At 38.3% G+C, this 24,998-nt stretch overlaps 1 protein-coding gene across 1 annotated transcript in view; it reads right to left on the bottom strand.

Moving 5' to 3' along the window:
* The window catches only part of DSG2 (desmoglein 2), a 44,671-nt gene that overhangs the window by 16,392 nt on the left and 3,281 nt on the right, over positions 1–24,998 (bottom strand). Inside the window, exons 2-8 of the mRNA XM_059409403.1 lie at positions 11,060–11,095; positions 9,335–9,469; positions 5,629–5,790; positions 5,351–5,495; positions 4,387–4,553; positions 2,232–2,369; positions 1,927–2,115 (exon numbers count right to left, since the gene is read on the bottom strand). Coding sequence (XP_059265386.1) covers positions 1,927–2,115; positions 2,232–2,369; positions 4,387–4,553; positions 5,351–5,495; positions 5,629–5,790; positions 9,335–9,469; positions 11,060–11,095 — 972 coding nt within the window. The remainder of the gene's footprint in view (positions 1–1,926; positions 2,116–2,231; positions 2,370–4,386; positions 4,554–5,350; positions 5,496–5,628; positions 5,791–9,334; positions 9,470–11,059; positions 11,096–24,998) is intronic.

Below are 24,998 nucleotides of genomic sequence, written 5' to 3'. Positions count from 1 at the left end.
ACATGCAAATGTTTTATTAGTATTTAGTGTACAATGTAGGGATTTGACAATTCTACACACTATGCAATGTTCACCATGATAAGTGGTTACTACTGACATCGTACAAGTTATTACAACATATGTTTTTATTTTTTGTGGGTGGATACTGAGGACTAAATCTCTGGGTCACCAACTCCTTGGTGTTTAACATTTGAAAAAACTGCCAAACTAGCTGTATCACTTTTCGTTTTCACCAGCAAGAGATAGGAGCTCCAGTTTCTGCATAATGTTGCCGATGCCTGGAGTTGTCAGTCTTTTTTGACTACAGCCCCTTAAGTAGAGGCATTGTGCTATCTCTTGTAGCTTTAATTTACATCTGCCCTAATGACTAATGATATTGAGTATCCTTTATTTCCATATTTGCCAACTATATACCTTCTTTGTCTAACTTCATTGAATGGAATCTGATTATTGCTCTTAAAATTTGGAAGCAATTCTTCATAGAACTGAGACAGGAAATTTATAATTTTCTCAGTCTGCTGTGGTCACTTTACTACTCATTGTACTATTTTTTGCTATGCCCCCTTTGGCGTAGCATCCCTCTTTGTGCTACCATGGTGGAGTGAGAATATTTCTAGAACTTCTATCATTCATCAGTGACTTTCTCCTTATGTGTTATTGGCTTTTTGTCTTAGGCATCTAGCAAGGTTATACTCACATTCTATGACTAAGAGGATTATTTACTTCTTTATAAGTAGGCAGATTTATTTGAATGGCACCAATCTGATGCTATTATCCACTTCTTACATAATCATAAAATGTGTCTTCCCTTTAAACACGAGGTAATCTTATTCTATTTTCCTTTGCTTTACAAAGTGGCAGTCTAAGTAAGTGCATATAATAGCTTATTAATAAATGGTACACATAATTATTACCATGAAAATTCAAGTGAATATTTCTCTATTCGGTTATATATTTATATTACCATTATTACCATTATTCCTCTTCCTATGGTTAGACTCTTTCATATATTAAGTTTTTGTAAAAGTTTAGAACTTTGGGAATCAACTTTTGTCTGTGTGTGATTAATGGAATAGTATTTTAGAAGCTATAGCTTTGCATTTTATTTCAAAATCTGATAAGGTGATTCTATCATAAGCCATTTAAAAATACACTGATATTCTTTCTTACTTATAATGTTAGATAAAAATCCATCCTATAATTATAATATTTGCTTTAAAAAAATTCTGTGAGGGTAATAAATTTCAAATGTATAAGACCCATATGCTTAATAGGACTATTTTTCTTTCACTGATTCAATTAAGCACTAGAAGTTAGAATACTGTGTTTCAAAATGTGACCCTCATACTAAACATTAGAATCACAAGTGGATTTCTGTTATAAAGGCAAGTTCCTGAGCTCCATCCTATCAGACTTGATTGCAGGGCCCAGGAATCTGTATCTGGGACACGTAACTTTACAAGGTGACTCTTAGGCATATTTAAGCATAACGACAACTGGATTTGAGCTTTGTCAAGTAATTAGAGCTTTTGTTTTTACACACTATTGGTGAGGTCTGGCTTTACGACAAGTTGATCAATAAAGACATAGTAAACTGTGGATACTTTGTAGAGGCAAGAAGAGGTCATGAGGTAAGGAAGCTCTAGTCAGACACAGGCTGCAAGCAAGACGGTAAGTGTGTTGAGCAATAATGATTCTGTAACATGTTGTCAGATTAGGGTTCAAGTCCCCTGATCTGAATTTGGACTGTAGTGCGACCATTTAGTAACTGTAGAACTTTGGCAAATAGGGGGTCTCCAATCTCAAACAGTCGTGGTGTCGGTTGAGTATGTAAAAAGCACTCATAAGTGTTTGAGGCTCAAAATACAATCATTTCTTCCTCTGCACCAACTTTTCCCATTCCAATTTTGAACACAAAATACTTACCTTGATAAGAGTCACAATTCCTTCATTAGTTTGAGTGTCAGTTTCTATGTGGAAATAACCCATTTCATTTCCTGACACGAATGTGTAATTTGCTAACCAATTATCAGAGCCTATTTCATCTGCATCAAACACTTTTATGCGCATCACTACTACATTGGCTTGATTTTCTTCAATTTCTACCTTTTCAGCCTGCAAAACATGAACACAGGGTTTTTGTTTTAGTGTAACACAAATGTAATGATCTATTTGTAGGTAGGACTAAAATACGAGGAAGTGAATACATCTGTTATAAAAATAACGGTTACCATTTCATTTTGGACTATAGGTATGTTGTCATTGACATCCAAAATACGAATCTGAACTTGAGCTTGATTTACTGGTTTATCTGTTATTTGTCCATTGCCGTCTCTTGCTTCTACTGTCAAAGTATAGCTGCTGTGTTCCTGCAAGGCAATGAAAAATATCCATCTGGGGTGAAAATGAGTCACTCCCAAATCTGTCTTTCTAGTTCATTTCATCATCAAGAGAAGGAACCACAGTATATTTTATTCACAAATACATTTTATGATCTGTTATTCATGTGAAGATGCTGTTGATTTGCCGTCAGAGCATTTCTAGAGGCCAGAAAAAGCCTAGACAAGTTGCTGGTAGTCAAATTCTTAAATGTGTCATTGGCGACATTATCAGGAAATGAGTCTCTCCTTAAAATAGTCTGTGTGCAAGGAAGTGCCATTCAAAATGCAGTCTGCCCTACAAGAAAGTGATTGGGGCAGGGGTGACTGCAGTAGGAATTGGTTCTTCATTTTTAGCTAAGATTTAAGCAAGGAAAACCTAGTCCCCAAGAAAACTTGGCCTGCGAGGAAAAAATGTGGTTGACTTTATCCAGACTTTCTGAGAGCTATGATTCTTAGAGAACCTGTCTTGGAGAACGGTGTCTCACATGCCACTCCAAAGTGAGCTCTTCTCTTCCCCACAGTCCCCTTATGATGGCTCCATTCGGTGTAGCTAGAGTGTAAGAAAAAGCGGGGGCAGCCAGGTCCAGTGCATGGGGGTCCTGTGTGGGACAGAACCGCCCAGTGCGAGTCAGGACAACTGAGGCCCCAGAGCCAGTTGCTTGGATTCTAATTCTGACTTTGTCACTTACTAGCTGTGTTGTAAATACACTTAATCCTTTTGACCCTTGGTTTCCTTCTGTGTAAAATGCGGATAATAGGGAGGACCTGCCTCACAGAGTTTTTAGTTGGATTAAATGGATTAATCTATGTAAAAGGTTTCGAATAGCACTTGGCACACCGTAGATGCCCAATAAGTGACAGGCATCGTTATTGGCTAAACTTGCCCTATTTCAAAGATAACAGCTTATCACAAATCAGGATAGTTAAAAATAATACTTTTCCATTCTAATTTTATGTGAAAAGGTACAGAGTAGACTTTCAGGAATAATAATATTAATTTCATAAAGATCTGGTCAGCAATGTTGGGCACAATCTTCTCCTTCTCCGGGCAAAAGGAAATGATTTTCCCAAGTAATACAAAATACAGTGACTGCACCCGGACGACGATTTATGTCTGATGACAATACAGTGTTCTTAGGATCATCCACATTCTCCTCGTACACACTGTTAAAACCTTCATGTATGTAGCATTTAAAAAAATCTCCCATTTCCTGTTTTGACCCAAAATTTTCCCTTTCAGTTAGAAATAAAAAAGAGAAATGTTTGAGAATAGTCTGTCCAGGAATCCTATTGAAAATTTCCTCCAGTTTGGGATTTACAACAATTCTTTCCTTTACGACTATTTCTATTATCCCGAGCAGGCCTCCTGTGTCAGTCTCTGTTCTGTATTAGCAATAGAGGAGACTCCTGATGCTTATTTACAGAAACACAAATTACAGAACATTGCTTTACGATGCTATCGCAAACAGAATCCTGCATGGAGAGGCCCCAGAACAGAGCTGTCCTTATGTAATTTTAAGTTTCCTAATAGCCAAATTTTAAAGTTTTAAAAAAAGGGGATACTACTAATTTTAAACAAATACATTTTATTTACCTATGGGGATTTAAAATATTGTGTTCACATGCAATCAACAGAATATTACTAAGGTAGAATGTTACATTTTTTATTCAGGCTAAGTCTTCCCAAGTTGGTGACTTTTTTATATTTATAGCACATCTCAGTTTGGATGAATCACACCTTAAGTGATCAATGGCCACAGATGGCTCATTTGATATCGGTTTCACCTTGCTAGAAGAGGGTATTTGTAGGAGTTATCCTATAAATGAAGAATATACAAGATAGTAAGCAAATTAGAAAATAAATTAACAGAAAGGAAAGCCTAGAGAGATAAAGAAGGGTTTCAAAGATGAGCAACATAAAATACTAACTTAGCATTTAAAAGATGAGCAACATAAAATACTAACTTAGCATTTAAAAGATGAGCAACATAAAATACTAACTTACCTCTCTGTCCAAAGTGAAACTGGTTGTATAAATCTCCCCTGTGTCTTTATTTAAGTAGAACACTGGAGGATAAGCAGGCTCCTGAGATACGATTCTGTAGGAAATTTTAGAATTCAGAGTATTGGGCTCATCTGCATCTGTTGCACTGATTTTCATCACAAGGGTATCTGGCATCAGAAACAAAGGCGTCCAAGTTGAAACTCAACTTTAAGCACAAGTCATGTACATTATTATTCTCTTTATAATTTCAGCCTGTTCACAAAAGGATTTTAAGTGCTTATAAAAATCACAGTTTACCAAGATGAAAAACTTTAATTGGATGAGAAAGTAAGTGTGAATGGGTGCAGAAATAAGAAAGATAAGAAGAGGGCAAGGCTGCAAATTTATTTCTAATAGCTCTAGTGATTAATACAAAGAAATAAGGATGAACAGGTACAAATACATGCTTAGTAAAATACAAACAATTCAGGAAAAGAACAGCTGTTCTCTAGATCATGATCAAGGAGAAATCTCTCCTGCAAGCCTTCACATGGACTACTGCATTGGACCATGTTATCAATAAACCTGACAAGAGACCTAACATAAGCCAAAGGTCAGTGAACTACTGTTAGCCAGCACAGCCACCTGTTTCTGTATATAATATCTTATGGCAACATAGCCACACCCATTTATTTACATGTTGCCTACAGCTGCTTTCCAGCTACAAGGCAGCATAGTGGCTACAGAAACCTAACCTGTTCCATCCATCTGTCTATCTGTTTTGAGGGTTTAAAAAAAAAAAAAAAAGCCATGTAAAGCCTTTAGAACTTATCACAGAAAAAGCGTTGCAAACCTAGAGCGATAGGTTTATTACCATGTGTCCTGTGGGTCTCCATTAAGATATAGGATTTAGTGTTCAGTTACATAATGGGGTTAAAATGACGGGGTGGAGTGATACTCATTCATAAAACTAACAAACTCTGACCTGCGGCACTCAACTCTTCAACAGACCCAGCGAAGACGTCCTGTGTGAACACTGGCTCGTTGTCATTGATATCAAGAACTTTAATGCGGAGTTCTAATGGTTTCTCAAGGTTGTTTCCTCTTTCATCCAAAGCATAACCAACTAGCTGAAATCATGACATAAATAATAGAAGAGATTAAATGTAAGCTAAGGTAATTAAATTACTACAATATAAAAACAAATTATAACTACACCAAAGAAAAACTACAAACTAGTTAAAGTAAAATAATTCTTCCTACCAGAAAACTTGGCGTTTCTTCTCGATCAAGAATCCTGGTGATGTTCAATTCTCCTGTGTTTTTATTAAAGACAAACACGCCAAATGGTGACTCTGTGATCCCTTTTCCAGTGTATCTGTATGTAACTTTTAGTTCTCTTTCTTCTGCAAGATCAGAATGTATCTAACATAAAAATAACAGAAGAATACCCCAAGTTAAACTCTCTGTAACTTACATGCACATATTTTTAATGGAAAATTTCCCTCCAAAGTTGTCATAATGTTGATAGGAAGGGAAGATACAAGCACTCAAGAGAAGATGTGCGGATGTCAGAGAACCTGGTTCAAATCCTGTCTCAGCCACTTACTAGTTACGTGATACTAAGAGTTACTTAACCTCTCTGTGCCTCAGTGTTTCTCTCACTAAAGTGGAGAGATACCACTGCCTACCTCTTACAGTTGCTATAAAACTAAGGTACCGTTAAGGGTATACCTTGGGAGGACAGATTTTTAAATTTAGCACATGAGGAAGGGCACATGGGTGGCTCAGTCAGTTAAGCTCTTGATTCTGGCTCAGGACATGAGCTCAGGGTCCTGAGATTGAGCCGGTGTTGGGCTTCACGTTGGGCTCCATCCACGTAACACATCTGCTTGAGATTCTCTCTCCCTCTCTCTCTGACCCTCTCCGCCTCTTGCAGTGTCAAAATTACCTCTATAAGTCCGTTCGATCTGGAAAGGATGAATAAGGCATCCTTCCATAGAAGGATTAAAAAAGTCAAGTGCCTTTCCTGCTTAGAATGTCTCAGGAAATTCATGCATCTAACCCATTTCAAATGCCTTCTGTAGTCGTCATCTTCTTTTTCTAGAAAAACTTCATTCCTGTCTGTAATTCATACTTAGTAAATGGGTCTCTGTGGCCCCCTACTAGTTCTTTACTTTCTTCTTCAGACATCGTAGAAGAAGCCATCACCATTCACCTACCCGGTCACTTCTTTGTCCTGAAATCTCGGAATAGTTACACTTCCTTCCTCTAGATTTCCCAACATGCACTAGGGCTGGGGAACATCTGCTAGGAATGACCAAGGAGACAGCAGACAGGGGCTTCCAACCTCCTGCCACACCAGCTCTGCTCCTGAAGTGGAATGGTGAACCTGGGGCAGTCCATGATTACCTTTCACTGAGCTTCTGTCTCTGTTTGTCTTTCTCTTTCTCTTCTCTCTGTCTCTGTTTTTTGCCAAGTATATGCATATGTATATAAAAATGTATAAATATATGTGTGTGTGTGTATATATATAGTATTTCTAAAGAATTCTAGATCTTCATGTACTAATTATATATTACATCATGCTATTTAAGTTAAAAATAAAGCAAAACTGTGTGTGGACATAACTGTTGGTTTGCTTATATATATATGTATATACTTAAGAGTATGTAAGTATACACATATTTATGAATATTTTAAGATTTAGAGAATATTATACTGTTGACAGTATAATCTCTACATAGAGAATTTGGAAAGTTGAGGAAATTTAATAAGATCTTTTACTTTTTATGTAATTTCTACATATGTAACAACTTTTTATGTAAATTTTACATATGTAACCATTCATGTAATTAAAATTACTAAGAACAACTAATGCTTATTGAATCCCAAAAAATCAATGCAGTTTAGAAAAACTTATTGAGAAAATGTATGAATGACTCAAACACCTCAGAAAACCAAAGCCAACCAGCAAACTTAGTTGCTTATATACATCCTATTATGTAAAGCCACAATTAAAAATTTGGATTTTAGAAGGCTTTTATGAAAAGAACATAGATTGCTAGAGAGAGGAAATCGTCTTCTGTAGCTGCCTTTCCTTAGAAGGAGCTGTTCATGCACGATATTTATAATGTTGGAAAGATAAAGATAACACTTGGGTATGAACATGTATTCATTCACACAAATGTTTGCTGAGTCCCCAGTGGATGTTGGCACTGCTTGGGGTACAGGGCATGAGCTGTGAGCCTAAGAACTAAGCTCTTGCCCCCTGGGAGCTTACACTCTACCAAAGGAGCCAGACAGCCAGTAAGAATGTATGGCATGACATAGAGTGGAATGCACTATAACCAGGCTGAAATGGGAGTCAAGGGATAGAGAGATGGGGTGAGGCAGAATCGGGAACAAGATCTTTTAGGCGATGACACTTGGGCAGAGGCTTGATGCTATGAAATACTGCAGGTATCTGTGCGGAGGGGATTCCAGGCACAGGAAACAGCAAGGGCACAGGGTGAGTAGCTGGGAAGAGTTTGTGTTGGTTTAGGGATGTAGGAGAGGGGGAGATGGCGGGTGATAGGAGCCAAGGTTGGAGAGGAGGTCTTGTATTAGCGCTCTTACAGGTCACAGTAAAGAACATTCCTTCCACTGCAGCAGGAAGCCATTGAAATGCCTTCACTAAGGGGGTGAACATGCTTTGATTTGTCTTTTATTTAAAAGATCACTCTGGCTGCCTTCTAGAGAATGGGCTGTGGCAGGGTGGGGGATGGCAAAAGCGAAGCAGGCGGACAAGGTCAGGGGTCCTTCTGCTAACGCAGGGCAGAGATGACACTGACTTGGACCATGGGGGTGACCATGGAGAGAAGTGAGCAGATCTGGAATATATTCTGGAGGTAGAAACTGACAGTACCTGCTACATTTTTGAAAAACTGGATAGAATTGTGTGCCATTGACTGAAATGGGTAGAACTGACAACTTGAGGGGAAAAGAATCAAGGGTTCAGGTGTGCACATGCTAAGTTTGAGATATATACTAGCTGGATTACCATCTAATTTATCAAAAAATATGCCACTTTGAGAGTGAAAGAGGGCTATTAATTATTAGGCCAGGAAAATTGGTACCCTCCAAGGATGTATGGTCACCCTCCCTATTAGATACCAGTTCTTTTCATTTTGAAAATTACTTTTTGTATGTAGGGTGGCAGAATATGCTGTCCCCAAATGTGTCACTTCAGTGTAGGAGTATTTTGAGCAACTGAAAAGCAGATTCAACAGAAGTTCTCGGTCTTTCCCCTACGTGCCTCAAAGCAGGCCATACATTTGTAAAGGAGTTCTCCCTCCCTTCTCTACCAGGAAGGACAAAATTTAATTATCAGAGACAACAAGTTAGACCCTCATCAGCTTAGAGATGGCACCGGCGCATCCACATAAGTAACTGTATTAACTAGCCTTTCCCTATCACTTGTTCCCCATAATTTTCCACCCGTAGAGATTCAAGGACCTTTTCCTTTGTCTTGTGACTTCTCTAAAAGTTTACCGTTGCTTTGCTAAGATGTTTTCTAGGCCCCAATTCTAACCAGACCTTTGAATTATTCATCCCTGGGTACTCCCGTGTGTTATAGGAGCAGCACACACATTAATCAACTTCTTTGTTATTCTCCTGTTAATCTGTCTTCTGTCACTCCAAATTATAGGGCACCAGTCAGAGAATCTAGTGAAAGAATCTTTCCTCCTCTCCCTAGAACACCCTCTTTTGAGTACTGTAGCCCTCTCAATTAAAGAAAGATTCAACTAGTGTCAGATCTCTGACTCTTAGGTGAACTGAAGCCCCACATTGTATAATCCAATAGAATATTACAAGACTCAGTAGGTACATTGTATCATTTTCCTGGAATTTAAAAATGAACATAAAAGTCTTCTCCCACTATATTTCCGTAATATACATGTATTTCCTCTTTTCCTGTAGAAGGTACCTTGGCGATCGGATTCCTTTTGGACAGATCCTCTCCTTCCCGAAGAGCCACAGGGGCGGTGATCCAGGACCGCTTTTGCCGCCCTAAGTGAGTGTGTTTAGGAAGCCGAGTATGTTCATTTCCTGGGTTTAAGACCTACAACAATAAAATATTGTCAAAAAAATTATTAAGTATCCTAAAACAGTATGGTATTCTGTAATTTATTAAGACTTTAAAAAGAGTTATGCAAATCTTAAGGTATACATTTCCTACTTCTTAACAGGTTTCATTTTCCAAGAGGAAGTACGTACACTCTGACCAACCCCATAGGCATTCAGGAAATCGTCTCTACACCGGTAGAACAGTATGGTTTTGCTTTTATCAGTTACAACAGATTTCCCAGACTGAAGAGTAAAAAAGGCTTATTAAAGTGTCCAGACTAAGGCCCACGATGGAGTCACCCATGACAAGCCCTGCATTAATACATTGGAACCTAACTAAATTTCTGTGCTTGGCCCTCCCAGAAAAGGAAGGCCTAGGCCAAGCGGTCAGCACTAACCTGCTCAGGACCTTATCTCATCTGCCCCAGCTCCAGAGTGACTCTGCTCTACCCAATCAACAAATACCCAATGTAACTTCCTATTCTTGCTGGCTTTAGTCTATAAAACCCTCCTGCTTTGTACAACTGTTTCCTAGACTGGATGCTTCCCTATTCATCAATCAATCAAGCCAACCAGATCTTTTCAAGATTTATGATTGTTGGATTGTTCTTTTAACAGCCTAGAGTAATTGAGCGACCATACAAATTGGCAAATTAAAAAATAATATAGTGTGTCAAAATTCTTTCCTTACTGAAAATGAAGTTTCATTTTCCCGTGGTGGTTTATAGTTTAAAAATGAATTATCCCATGTTTTAAAACTAAATCTTAGTAACTAACCTGTGGTAGCAATTTAACTAAAACCTAGTGAAATTGTCAGTTAATGAATTTATTGTTTGAAGGATGACATAAAGGATAAAATTATCCATCTTTTGTTTTCAAGAACTTTGAGTAGAAAAGATTTATTCTATATATTTTCAGTTGGGCTTTACAGAAAAACATTTATGCAAGGAAAATTTCGATACAACTGACCTAGTATACTAAGATCAGAAATCATTTTTATACTAGATTTATCATCTTATTTTGTTGCTCTACATAACATTTTTTCCCCCCAGAAATAATGGTTATCACTAGGTCATTATTTTTTGTCTTATTTTTAGTTGAAAACATTTTTCTACAACTCAAAAAATTAAATTATGTAACAAAACAGCAAAATAACATTATAGTTTACAGTGTAAAAATAAAACTTTATTCTACTTTTTCTCTCACACTTCAGCATATTCACTGGTAACTGCTTGATCATCTTATCTTATGACCATACAGTTGCACATGTATAAAGCTTTTTGTCCTATAAAAATGGAATTATAACATACATCTTGTTCTGCCCCTTGATCTTTCATTCAATACCTCATCATGGACATTCTTCATGTACCATAAGTTGTTTTACCATTCTATCAATGAACATTTTGATTGTCACAAAATATTGCATTGAACATCTCTGGATATATGTTCTGTGCACTCGACTGAGTAGGAATGGCTAAGTCTAAGGGAGTGTACATTTTTAATCTGGTAAGGCATAGCCAAACTGTCTTCCATTAAATTAAGCCTCTGAGTTCAAAAGAAAGAAATAATCCCCTCGGTTCCTTACCTCTAAATGGAGTCCATTTCCAAAGTTAAAGAAGATCTGGAAAATAAGATCATTTATTTGTTGTTTAGTTTATCATTCAATTCGGTTTAAATATTTGTTAATAACTTACTACCTAAAATAGTATAAATATTTTAAAAAAAGCTTTAACCACCACCATTACTATCCTCTTTTGTTAAAAAAAAAATTAATTTTTTTCTCTGGCCAGAGACAGGAATCTACTTCTTCTTGATCCACACTGCCTCTTCCAGGAAATTCAGAACACAGTAGTTGAAAAACAAAAACAAGAATGCTCCATCCTGTGTTCTCACGGACCCACATAACTTTCCATTAAAGGCCTTGAGGAATCTTAAGCCGGTTCCATACAGAGCATGGAGCCCCAGACATGGCTGGATCCCATGACCCTGAGATCATGACCTGAGCCAAAATCAAGGGTTGGCTGCTTAACTGACTAACCCATTCAGGCGCCCCCGTATTGTGCAGGTTTTAGAATAAGAATAACTGTATTTAGTTCTGTGTGATGATTAATCCCAAAGTGTGACAGTGCTTGATAAGAACCAAGAAAAGAGGGGCACGTGGGTGGCTCAGTGGGTTAAAGCCCATCTCGGGTCCTGATCTGAGAACCTGGAGATCGTGACTTGAGTGGAAGTCAGATGCTTAACTGACTGAGCTACCCAGACACCCCTAAACCAGTTCCTTCTAACATGGTAGCCTCACGTGGCTATTTACATTTAAATTATTTTTAATTAATAATTCATTTGCTCATTATCCACACGAGGCAAGTGGCTTGAAAACATTCCCAACACTGCAGACGACTCTATTAAACAATGCTAGTATTGTCAGACATTCCACTGACATTGTCAGTGACTCTCAGACCCCTCATTCTCTTGACTTTCTAATATTACTGCCTCACATTTTCCCCAACTCTGTAAGACTGTTAATCTCTTTGCTTCTGGCCTTGTACTGGCAACAATGCTAGATAGGGTCTTAGAGGCTGAATGGACCCATACATCCATTCACTTTCTAATAGCTGCTCCCTCCACAGAGGTGGTGACTTCTTTCTATGATGGCCATTTGTTTACTTTTGCCCAGGATAATCTGGATGGTGCCTGCTGTGTGGGCATGTGGCCATCCCACCTGTGTAACTCCTTCAATCTCAAAGGTGTGCTCATTCAGACCATAAATTATATAGTTGCCTTATCTTTGTATAGTAGCCCTATTATACCATTCCACACTTCAGCAGACTACCCCCATGGCATGGACAACACCTCTGAACCCACTCACTTTTAGATGACCCCACTTTTTATCTGACTGAGATTAAAATATTAATCCACTCTGCTTTTCTAACCATCTCTCGGGGGATGCTGACATGCCAGTTCTTGAACAGCAAGGTTGTAGAATGTGACAGAGTATCAGGTGTTTGTTCAAAGACAATGAAGTTCGACTTATTCATTGCCATCTCAGTATTAACACAAGAAATGTTGTCATTCTTAATTACTAATATGTAATGCAGAGAATCTTATATTTCATGCATTTAACATGAAGCAATTTTAACTGCAAATATATATAAAAGAAGAGTGAATGGTACAATGACCATCCACAAAACAACACCAAGTTCCAATCATCTGAATGGATTTTTTAGGGGCACCTGGATAGCTCAGTCAGTTCAGTGTCCAATGCTGGATCCCAGCTCAGGGCTTATCTCAGGGTTGTGAGTCCAGTCCGGCACTGGGCTCCACACTAGGCATGGGGCCTACTTAAAAACAACAACGGGCGCCTGGGTGGCTCAGTGGGTTAAGCCGCCGCCTTCGGCTCAGGTCATGATCTCAGGGTCCTGGGATCAAGCCCCGTGTTGGGCTCTCTGCACAGCGGGGAGCCTGCTTCCTCCTCTCTCTCTCTGCCTGCCTCTCTGCCTACTTATGATCTCTCTCTGTCTAATAAATAAATAAAATCTTTAAAAACAACAACAACAAAAACAAACCCACAACTGTAAAAAAGTAAAAAATATATTTTTGAAATTTAGGGACTAACATTAAATTTACACAAATGTTGCGAAGGTAGTACAGAGCTCCCTTACCCATTTCCCCCAAGGACATCTTAAATAACTATTGTACACTTGTCAAAATTCAGAAATTGGGCGCCTGGGTGGCTCAGTGGGTTAAGCCTCTGCCTTCAGCTCAGGTCATGATCTCAGGGTCCTGGGATGGAGCCCCGCATCGGGCTCTCTGCTCAGCAGGGAGCCTGCTCCTCCCTCTCTTTCTGCCTGCCTCTCTGCCTACTTGTGATGTCTCTCTGTCAAATAAATAAATAAAATCTTTTAAAAAAATTAAAAAAAATTCAGAAATTGACATTGGCATATTTATATAATGCAGAGTTGACTAAATTCCAGACTTTACCCAGATTTTATCATTCCCCCCTTTAACTGTCCTTTCTCTTCCAGCCTCCATTTAGGAACCCAGACTGGATTTGGAATGTCTACTCTGGTCTGTGACTGTTTTTCAGTCTGTCCTTGTGGATGATCCTGGCAGTTTGATATTGGCCAAGTATCCTGTAAAATGTCCTCTAGTTTTGTTTTATCTGTTGGTTTATTTCATGATTAGGTCAGGGATGTGTTTTTGGAAAGAATACCATGGAGCTATGAAGTGCCCTTGTCATCACATTACATCGGGGTAAATGATATGCATTCGACATTATTGGAGAAGGTAGACTTTGCAGGTTTCTCCACTATTAAGTTATCACTTTTCCCCTTCCCTCCTCTATTCCACACAAGTGAGTCACTAAAGCTAGCTCATCTTTGGGCTGGGGACTGAGGGAGGAGAGAGACTAAGTCTCACTTCCTACGACAGACATGTATACATATTACTTGGAATTCTTTGGCAAGAAAGCTCTCTTCTTCCCTCATGTCTTTATCTGTTTAATCATTTATATCAATATAGTCACGCCTGGGTGGCTCAGTGGGTTAAAGCCTCTGCCTTCGGCTCAGGTCATGATCCCAGAGTCCTGGGATCGAGCCCCACGTCGGGCTCTCTGCTCCGCAGGGAGCCTGCTTCCTCCTCTATCTCTGCCTGCCTCTCTGCCTTCTTGTGATCTCTGTCAAATAAATAAATAAAATCTTTAAAAACATATATTTATTTATTTATTTATTTTAATCTGTGGGTTGTAAACCAATATTATTTTATTAATTTTGTTCAAATAGTTCCAGCTTTGGGCACTGGAAGATCTTTCGGGTTAGATTCTGTTCCTACATTTGACATGTTCCCATCTTTCTGTTTTTTTAACTCTTCCCCACTGTCTAGCATCACAAGATGCTCCAGGGTTATCTTATACTTCTCCCATCCCAGCTTTATAATGAGCCGTTTCTCCAAGAAGTCCTGATTTCTAATATGGGAGGATGGTATTGAGAAGCCAAGATCTGGATACAGATGTAGCACACACATTACAAAATTGTTTCCTGTCTCTGTTACTTTTATCAGGGGAATCATAAAGATAGAGCTTTTCTTAACTTGGTTATTACAAAAGTGACTATTTTAATTATCTTTGGGAAGTGGTGTCACTTGGTGGAAAGTGCATGACTTTGGAAATAGTCATACCTAGATTAAAATCCCAATTCTGATCAATAAATTGCTTTAATCTGTTTCCTTATCTGTAACATAATACATGGGTGGCAGACATTTTCAATTGTATGGCTAATTGCCATTTCCTGCCATTTTAGCATTGACTGAACCCCATTTTGTTCAGGTAGCAAATAGCCCCTGCTAGCTGAGTAATGACTGGTATATGCCAAAGCATCAGTCTCATTCACTTTGATGGTGACTAGGCGTAAATGTGTGTATGAATCAGTTAAGGCTGCCATAACAAAATACTATGGATTGCGTGGCTTAAACAACAGAAATTGGTTTCTTATAGTCATGGAGGCTGGAAAGTCGAAGATAAGGTACTGGTTGGGTCAATTCCCAGTGAGGGGTCCCTTCTGACTTGTGGAGAGCAGCTTTTTTGCTATGTCTTCACACGAGGAGCAAGAGCTTGAACTTGAACTCTCATGTCTCTTCTTATAAGGGCACTAATCCCATCACCTTGGGAGGTAGGGCATCAATACGGGACTTCAGGGCAGGGAGGAGGCAGGGGGAGAACATTCAACCTATAACAATGTGTGATAGAATTCTGGCCAATGAAATAACTGGAGAGTCTGGAAAAGGCTTTCCTCATTGATGCGAAGAGATGCAAATGCACAGCCTCTCTTTTTACCTGCTTCTGGAGATTGTTGAGCAATCTCATGGCATTTGGAATGGAGCCATCTGTGACTACATGGAGAGGGCTGATAAAATGACAGAGAAATGAGACTGACACTGTAATATCTTTGAGGTACAAAATTGGTCAAAATCAGAGCCACCCCAATTCTGCACCACTTTTTATTATATTAAATATTCTTTTTGTTTAATCTACTTTCAGTTGGGTTTTTTTACTTGAATCTGAAAGCAACATGATATAGCCAGGTTGCAGGCTTATAGTGCATTACTAAAAGAAATAATATAGGACTATAATTATTGCAGTGACTGGCATACTACGACGGGATTTCCTTAATTCTATGACTTGCATTCTCCTCATCTTAAAATTTCTGAAATTTGGATTCACTCATGCCTTCAATTTCTTGAGCTCCTATAATATGCTAATACAATGTTCTTATCCTCTTGGATTCTTACTTGATGGAGAAATAGACAAGAATCCGTTGTGACAACTGTAAAGAAAATTAAAGCTGGAACAGGGTGGTGGAGTGATTTAGGACTGTGAGGAGGAACTCAGAAGAGGTTTTATCTTCATAGAGATTGAATAGAATGGGGGAGCAAGTTAGGCCAACTTTCCTGCAAATGGAAGAGCCAAGCATGAGGTGGGAATGGTTTTGGTGATCAAGGCTGGTGCTGTAAGAGGGGAGTGAGTCAGTGGAGATTATATCAGAGCTTCTGGGGTGCTGGTAATCTTGTTTCTTGATCTGATTGCTGATCACTCGCTGTGTTCAGTTTGTGAAAATTCAATACACTTGTGATATGTACACTTTTCCATGTGTTACACTAAAAAGTTACAGAAATTGATGTGCACCTTGAAGTCAAGCACATGACAATTTTCTGCCATCAAACTCCTGTGGAGGGTGGAGAGATTGTCAAACGAGAGTGAGCTGCTACTGGCATTTAGTGGGTAGAGACCGGAGATGTAGCTAAACATCCTCTAAGGCACAGGACAGCTTCTCCCAACACATTATCTGGCTCCAAATGACAAAGTACTGAGGTTCAGAAACCCTGATTTAGAACTTGGGTCTCTGATTGGAAGTTATCTTAATACTCGAGTCAAGAAAGTTTTACAAATTTCAGAGCACTGTAGATTTATGTAAATTTCTCAACTGGTAGCATATTGCTGAGAACATAAATGGAATAACTGACATTTTCTGACTTCTGTCCTCCATCCCCACTCCTTCCTACTTCGCTTTGAACATTTCCAGCTCTGTAAGTTTGAGTGACGTCCTGTGGGGATGTCATAAAAGGGTTTCAAACATTGGAAGAATGTCTGGACAAGATGATCATTATGGTTTCTCCCAAGTATGAAATCCATAGCTTTTTTTTCTCACAGGAACTTGGTGACAGGAAAGTGTCATATACAACATGCCTTTAAGACTAAAGATGAAAAATTAATTTCTAGTTTCTCTACCCGAAGAATTAGTGTTTTTAGATGAAACAGAAAAATCCTCCAATACAATTTAGTGAAGTTAAAAACAAGTTTTTATTTTTACCATTGGATGCTGTGCAACTTGTTAAAACTGGTCTACCTGGTATCTGGCAAGACATTTTTTTTTTTGGCAGAGAAGAGGGAAAGTCAAACATCACTGCAAAAATACTATCAATCAATGTACTTTTGTTCTCAAGACTTGCACTCTTAGAGAAGACTTCCTGCTCTGAATCACCTTGATGATATAATAAGCAGAATCCAGGAGGACTTATGAGTCCTGGGATGACAGCTCCCCCTGACTGCTATGTTTTTGATCTGGAGGAGATGATCTTGAAGCTTTCTTCCATGTTTCCAAGTCAATGGTGAGGTGACCCCTTAAGCTTTCATAACTCAGACCAATAAATATCTTACTACAGATGAACTGTAGAGGGATACAAAGTAGTTCATTTATTATTATTTTTTAAGATTTTATTTATTTGATAGACAGAGATCACAAGTAGGCAGAGAGGCAGGCAGAGAGAGTGGGGGGAGGCAGACTCCCCGCTGAGCAGAGAGCCCTATGTGGGGCTCGATCCCAGGACCCCAGGATCATGACCTGAGCAGAAGGCAGAGGCTTCAACCCACTGAGTCACCCAGGTGCCCCTACAAAGTAGTTTAAAAGCTTTTTCAACTCTGGGACAGTCTAATGGCTTATTACTTTCACTCAGCCAGAATTAACTTTAGAGGTCAGTAGACAATCTTTAGGACTCAAATAGAGATGATCTCTCATACATCTGCTGTTGTTCTTCAAACTCTTGCCCACCCCCTGGATAACCACAGAAACAACTGTGTTATTTCCCTTTCTCACCCACTCTTCCCATGAAGCAAAAATGTTTTAAAATTCTTCATTTCTCCATTTTACTATATGGAAGCCAAAATCAGAAACTGCCCTAAGGATCCTTGGTTTATCCCCAATCCATTCCTAAAGTGTTTGCAGCTTTAACTAAAATAATCCAAAAGAAATAAAAAGAGATGAGGGTCATGGATGCTACTTGCTTATTTCCACTGACCCCATACCCTGACTTTTCTATTCATCTAAACTAAAGCTAGAGGTCTGGTTCATAGTACAGCCTTTGTAGGCCCAAGAAAGTCATGGCAGAGCCTCTGTAGTGGCAGAAACTTATAAATTCAGAAAAGTTTAAATGACACAGTGCAATAAGAGTGGACCAGTGATTTTGGTGAACTTCCCTGATCAACCTGATGTAGGTTAGATTTAGGTTACAGTTTCACCTACCATACTCTTAATCTTCTTTTTTTCTAAATTTTTTATTCTTGAGGGGAGGTAGTCTTTATAAAATTTCTTTTTTTTTTTTTTAAAAGATTTTATTTATTTATTTGACAGAGAGAGATGACAAGCAGGCAGAGAGGCAGGCAGAGAGAGAGGAGGAAGCAGGCTCCCTGCGGAGCAGAGAGCCTGATTTGGGGCTCGATCCCAGGACTCTGGGACCATGACCCGAGCCGAAGACAGTGGCTTAACCCACTGAGCCACCCAGGAGTCCCTAAAATTTCTTTTTTAATGGTTAAATATTATACTTTATTTAGACAATCCCAGCTAAAATATTTATATGCAACATACTGGTTGATATTTTATTCAACTTATATATGACTGATATGTAAGCACAATTCCTAGAGTAGCTTTATTCAAAAACTAAATATATAACTGCATTTGTTTTCACAGTTGATACTTAAAAAAACCTCAATAGCCAAGAAAAACAGTATTTTGAACTTTAATTTTTCAATTCTGAATTTGAATTTTAGGTAAACTACATACTTTAAGTCTGAATGCAATACATTATATGATTTGTCATAACCATTTACCTGCTTTTCCAATGTTTTTTTTTAATATTTTATTTATTTATTTGACAGAGATCTCAAGTAGGCAGAGAGGCAGGCAGAGAGAGAGGAGGGGAAGCAGGCTCCCTGCTGAGCAGAGAGCCCAATATGGGACTTGAACCCAGGACCCTGGGATCATGACCCCAGCCAAAGGCAGAGGCTTAACGCACTGAGCCACCCAGGAGCCCCTATACTACGATTCTTTACGACAGCTTCTGATTAGGGATGCTCTAACACTAGAGCTCTAGAAAGTTTTCTGGCAGTACTGTGTAAGATGAAAGACAGTCTGAACATTAAAGTAATAAGCCAGAGGAGATAGCATGAGGACAAGCATAGGGTAATGGCAGGAGGATGGATGGGTAAAGCCAAACATTCCAGAGGACCCAACTAATCCTTGGCAATGCCCTATGTGTGGAGGATAGGGGAAGGTGTCAGAGATACTGAAATTTTAAGTCTGAGTGGCTAGAGGGATGCAATTTTCAGAGCATAGTTGTAGACATGCTAGGCTTAGATGCTGGGGAAAGATATTAGACAATAAAGAGTAAAGCACTATGGCTCAAAGGGTGGCAAGGGTTACACTCACTCTCTCCTAAAGGCAGCACTCTCCCAGCCTCAGCTGTTACCACCCACTCTGCACCTCCCCTGTCTCCCACTCATATCTGATATCTTACCGGTAATGTGTGTACAGCATGCCCCTCTAAAGTGCCGGGCTAGAAATGGAGCTGAGAGCCACTGCAGCTTCCTAGAGGTGACAGAACTCCCAGTAGAGTATTATGGAAGCAAAGAAAGGAGATATTTGAAAGAAGAGATGATTTACAGTATTAAAATATGATGATTGACTTAGGTATCTTGCATAACTTTTCAGCTAGCACCTTCAGGGGCTAAAGAGAGTAGATCTCTAAGATGAGAGAGTGGATAAGGGCAATTTAATTTAATGTTTTTATTTTTAGCTTTTAAAGTATGTTTCACTGAAGAATAATGGATAATATAATATTTTATTAGTTTCATGTATACAGCATAGTGATTTGGCATTTATATACATTATGAAATGATCATCACAAGCCTAGGCAATTAGGAGCTCTCATCATACAAGTTGTTACAATATTATTGACTATATCCTCTATGTACAGGGTAGAGAATATAGTCTTATGTATTTTGTAACCAGAAGACTGTACTTCTTAATCCTCCCCTTACCTATTTCATTTAACCTCCCAGCCTCCTCTGGCAACCATCAGTTTTTCTCTTTAAGAGTGCTTCTGTTTCATTTTTTAGATTCTACATATATGTGAGACCATATGGTATTTGTCTTAACCTGTCTGACTTATTTCACTTAGCATAATATCCTCTAGTCCATCCAAGTTGTTGCAAATGGCAAGCTTTCATTCTTTTGTATGGCTGAGTAATATTTCATTACACACACACACACACACACACACACACACACTGCATCCATTTATTGATGGACATTTAGGCTGCCTCCATTCCTTGGCTTGCAATGAACATTGGGGTGCATATATATTTTTGGATAAATACCTAGAAGAGGAATTGCCAGATCACATAGTTAATTCTATTTTTAATTTTTTGAGGAACCTTCATACTGTTTTCCATAGTGGCTGTACCAATTTACATTCTCAGTCTTGGAGGACTGTATGTTTCCAGGAATTTATCCATTTCTTCTAGGTTGTCTATTTGTTGGCATATGAATTGTTCATGTAGTCTCTTGTGAGCATTTGTATTTCTGTGCTATTGGTTTTAACATCTCTTTCATTTCTGATTCTATGTGGACCCTTTTTCTATTTTTCTTGATGAGTCTGGCTGAGAGTTTGTCAATTTTGTTTATCTTTTCAAAGGTCCAGCTCTCAGTTTCTATTTTTTTTTTAATCTCTATTTTATTTTTCTGCTCTCATCTTTATTATTTCCTTCCTTCTACTAACTTTGGGCTCTGATCTTTTTCTAGTTTCCCCTCCCCCTCCTTTTTTAAAAGAATTATTTATTTATTTGAAGAGGGGGTTAGGGAAGACAGAAATCTTAAGCTGACTATGTGCCCAGCTCAGAGGCTGAAGCAGGACTCGATTTCACAATTCTGAGATCATGAGTTGAGCCAAAATCAAAGTCAGATGTTTAACTGACTGAGCCAACCACGTGCCCCTCTTTTTTTAGTTCCTTTAGGTATAAGGTTAAATTGTCTATTTGAAATGTCTCTTGTTCCTGAGGTGGGCTTCTATTGTCGTAAAACTCCCTCTTAGAATTGCTTTTGCTGCATCCCATTGATTTTGGAACATTGTGTTTTCATGTTCATTTGTCCCAAGGTACTTTTTGATTTCCTCTTTGATTTCTTAATTGGCCCAATGCTTGTTTAGTGACATGTTTTAGTGTTTATGTGTTTGTGTCTTCCCCAGTTTTCTTCTTGCCATTGATGTCTAGTTTCATACCACTGTGGTCAGAAAAAAATACTTAATAGGATTTCAACTTTAAATTTACTGAGACTTGTTTTGTGGCCTACCTTGTGGTCCACCCTGGAGAATGGTACCATGTGCACTGGAGAAGAATGTGTCTTCTGCTGTTTTTGAATGCAATGTTCTGTAATAATCTATTAAGTCCATCTGGTCTAATGCATCATTCCAGGTCAATGTCTCCTTATTAATTTTGGGTCTAGATGATCTATCCATTGATGTAAGTGGGGTGTTAAAATCCCCTACTGTTATTGTATTACTGTCAATTTCCCAATCTGTCTGTTAACATTTGCTTTAAATATGTAGGTACTCCTGTGTTGGATGCATATTTACAAGCAATATGTCTTCTCGTTGAATTGACCCCTTTATGTGACACCTTTCTCTCTCTCTTGTTACACCTTGTTACACCTCTCTCTCTTGTTACACCAGTCTATTTTGTCTGATACAAGTATTGCTACCCCAGCTTGCTTTCTGCTTCCATTTACATTGAATATGTTTTTCTGTCTCTTCACTTTCAGTCTGTGTGTGTCTTCAGATCTAAAGTGAATCAGTCTTCTGTAGGCAGCATATGGGCAGGCACTGGTATTTTTTTTTATCCATTTAGCTACTCCTTGTCTTTGGATTGGGCATTTAGTCCATTTACATTTAAAGTAATTATTGATAGGTATGTATTTATTGCCATTCTGTTGTTTTCTTGTTTTTGTAATTCTTTGTTCCTTTCTTTTCTTGTTCTCTTGTGATTTGCAATTTTCTTTAGTGTTGTTTGGAATCCTTTCACTTTATTTTTTGTGTATCTATTATAGGTTTTGGTTTATGGTTACTATGAGGTTCATATATAACAACCTATGTACATAGCCATCTATTTTAAGTTGGTGGTCACTTAAGTTTAAATGCTTTCTAAAAGCACTACACTTTTGCACCCCTCCTTGTTTTATGTTTTTTTTTTTTCCCTAAGATTTTATTTATTTATTTGACAGAGATCACAAGTACGCAGAAAGGCAGGCAGAGAGAGAGGGGGAAACAGACTCGCCGCTGAGCAGAGATCCCGACACAGGACTCGATTCCAGGACCCTGAGATCATGACCTGTGCTGAAGGCAGCGGCCCAACCCACTGAGCCACCCGGGCGCCCCCTTGTTTTATGTTTTTGATGTGATATTCTTATTTTGTACTTTCATTAACTAACTATTACAGATATGACTGATTGTACTACGGTTGTCCTCTTCTACCTATCTTGTTGCTGTCCCCTGTTGTGGAGGCTCCGTTGACCTAATTTCTAGGCCCCCTTCACAGGGAATTATTTCCTATACAGTCGCAGATTTGTTGTGTCTGTGGGAGGAGGTGAGATCAGGATCTTCCTACACTGCCACCTCCCAGTTTTATTGATTGATTGATTGATTGATTAATTGGTTTGCTTTGTAGGGAACTTGAAAGAATAATGGGATGGAGGTAGTTTAGGATAGGGAGAACCTGAACTCTTTTCTCATTTCATTTCTACCCAAATCTCCCCTCTCATTCTCCAATCAGCCAGGCAGTACCCACTTGACTGATAAGAGAGTATTTGGATTTTCAAAAGAGAATAGAGATAAGTAAGATGAATCCCTCATTAGAAGCTCACTATTTGTCTATCACCACTTCTCAATGGGGGTGCTATTGGCATTTCCAGGAAGAAAAAATATTTATGAGCAGCCAATTCTCCTTGACGGTTCTGAAGAACGCTGGAGGCTTAGCATCCCTGGATTTGGGTATTAAACATCAATATAATCCTGGGCCTTGTGACAACCAAAATGCACCTTCCAAACCCCTGTCCCCCAAATTTTTCTTGAGAATCATTGTTCCCAAGCCAACCTTCCTGCCAGGCTAAACCCTCCCTCCACTGTACTCTCTGGACTTTTCTGCCTGTTTTGGATCACAACACCCCAAATTTTGGAACATCTCTTTAAAAAAAAAAAGAAAAATAAGGAAAAACTGTTTCTAACTAGTCAACTACTATCACTTCTTTCTTGACCTTTTTCTGACCAACTCAACCAAAATCTGTGTTTTATTTTCTTAATGATTTGAACACCTCCCTAAATATGTTTACTAGCATTATTAGCCTTATTAGCCTCCCTAAATATGTATATTTGCCTTCTGTGGCTTCCCTTGGTATCAAGAAGGCTGCACTCATCTTTCTGCATGGGTTTTGTCTCACATTGTATGTTCCACCTACAATGAACTCCTTCTCTTCTTCCAAAGAACCATGCACCCATGTCTTCAGTATATTTGCATATACTCTTTTCTCTACCTAGAATTCTTCCCCTTTCTTCTCTTCATGTCATCTTCTCACTAATTTATAAGTATTCTCAGATATTGGTGGGATATTCAGTGTTGGAGTTCCTTCTGTAGGCTTCCTGGTATTATCTGTTGTTTTATCATTACTCTCCTTACTATAACCCAATTGGAATTTAGCCATTTACTTGTTTACTAGACCATAAACACCATGATGGCAGAACATGTCTGGCTTTTTCATGGTCTCCCAATGTCTAGTATGCTTAAAATTGAGCAAGGCATTACTCAACAGTGGTCCTATATGGTTAGTTTCTACATAGTTCCTCTTCTTATGAGCACTACCATATTCCCATTTAGACTACAATATAAATCCTGATATTCTTAGCTTATTTTACTTTAATCATTAAGCTTTGCATCTAATAACAATCTCAATAATTTTTAATAATTTGAAGTAAACAAAAATAGTACAATGTCATATGTGGTATACAATTGTTATTTTAAGATAACCTTAACTAAGAAAATAATCTCTTATATATGGACAATATGTTTGGAAAGTGTTATTCAGCTCTTAATTTGTAGCACTTTAAAAAACAGGGGGGAAAAAGCTATGATTAAGAAATGCTCAAATTTATCTAAAGCTCATTTATGATTTTAGTTAAGGTTTCTGATTTTTCTATAATTTGGCAGTTTAAAAAAATCCCCAGTCAATGTGTAATTTTTTTCCATATAAATATTTGTATGCCTCATTCATGATTAAACTGTTTTGTAAAACTTAGACCAGTAATTCCCACTCTTATACCTATCTAATAATTAGATTAGCTGCAAAGTTTCTATCAATACATATTTCTGGACCTCAACCATGGGGATTTTAATTTAGCTCATTAAGCATGTCTAAGATGGCGGAGAATTAGGCCAAATGAATGTGCATAGGTAAGGTGGTAAGAAGACATAGAAGAAGAATGTGACGTGAAGCTGGAGGATGGCATGGCAGTGAGGTGTCTAAAAGGCAAGGAATGCCAGAGATAGCTGGCAAACCGCCAAACACTAGGAAGAGGCAAGGAAGGAAATCTATAGATTTCAGAGGGAACATAGCTCTGCTGACACCTTGACTTCAGACCTCTAACATCTAGAAGTGTGAGACAATAAATGTCTACCATTTTAAGCCACCCAATTTTTGGTACCTTGTTACAGCAGCCCTAGCAAACTAATATACCAGTAGATATGACTGTTCATAATACAATTTATCACCGAATCCTTAAAATGTAGTTTGGTTTTTAAAAACAAGCTTAATTAGTCAAAGGCAAAACAGAGGCAACCATCAGAAAATCTCCCCCTCTTTAGCAGTCTACCCTCTTTAGCAGTCTGGTGAAGCCTATGGACCCTTTTTCAGAATAATATTTTGAAATTTATAAAATAAAAAAAAAACCCATTGGATTATGAATGAATTCCATTACACTGAAATGGTCAGAATTTAAGAAACATCAATTTGCGATGTAGTGACATCATTCTTCATTATCAATACATTAACAATAAGATTTAGAAGTCTATTAGTGATGAGAACAAATGGTATTTTCAGGTAACTATAGTACGATATGACAATATTTGTGACAAAGTCACAGGTACTGTTAATGCTAAG

This window comes from Mustela nigripes, chromosome 8 (genome assembly GCF_022355385.1).
Source record: "Mustela nigripes isolate SB6536 chromosome 8, MUSNIG.SB6536, whole genome shotgun sequence".
NCBI classification, from domain to species: Eukaryota; Metazoa; Chordata; class Mammalia; order Carnivora; family Mustelidae; genus Mustela; species Mustela nigripes.
The sequence above is the reverse complement of the archived record's forward strand: the minus strand, read 5'-3'. Positions and strand labels throughout refer to the sequence as shown.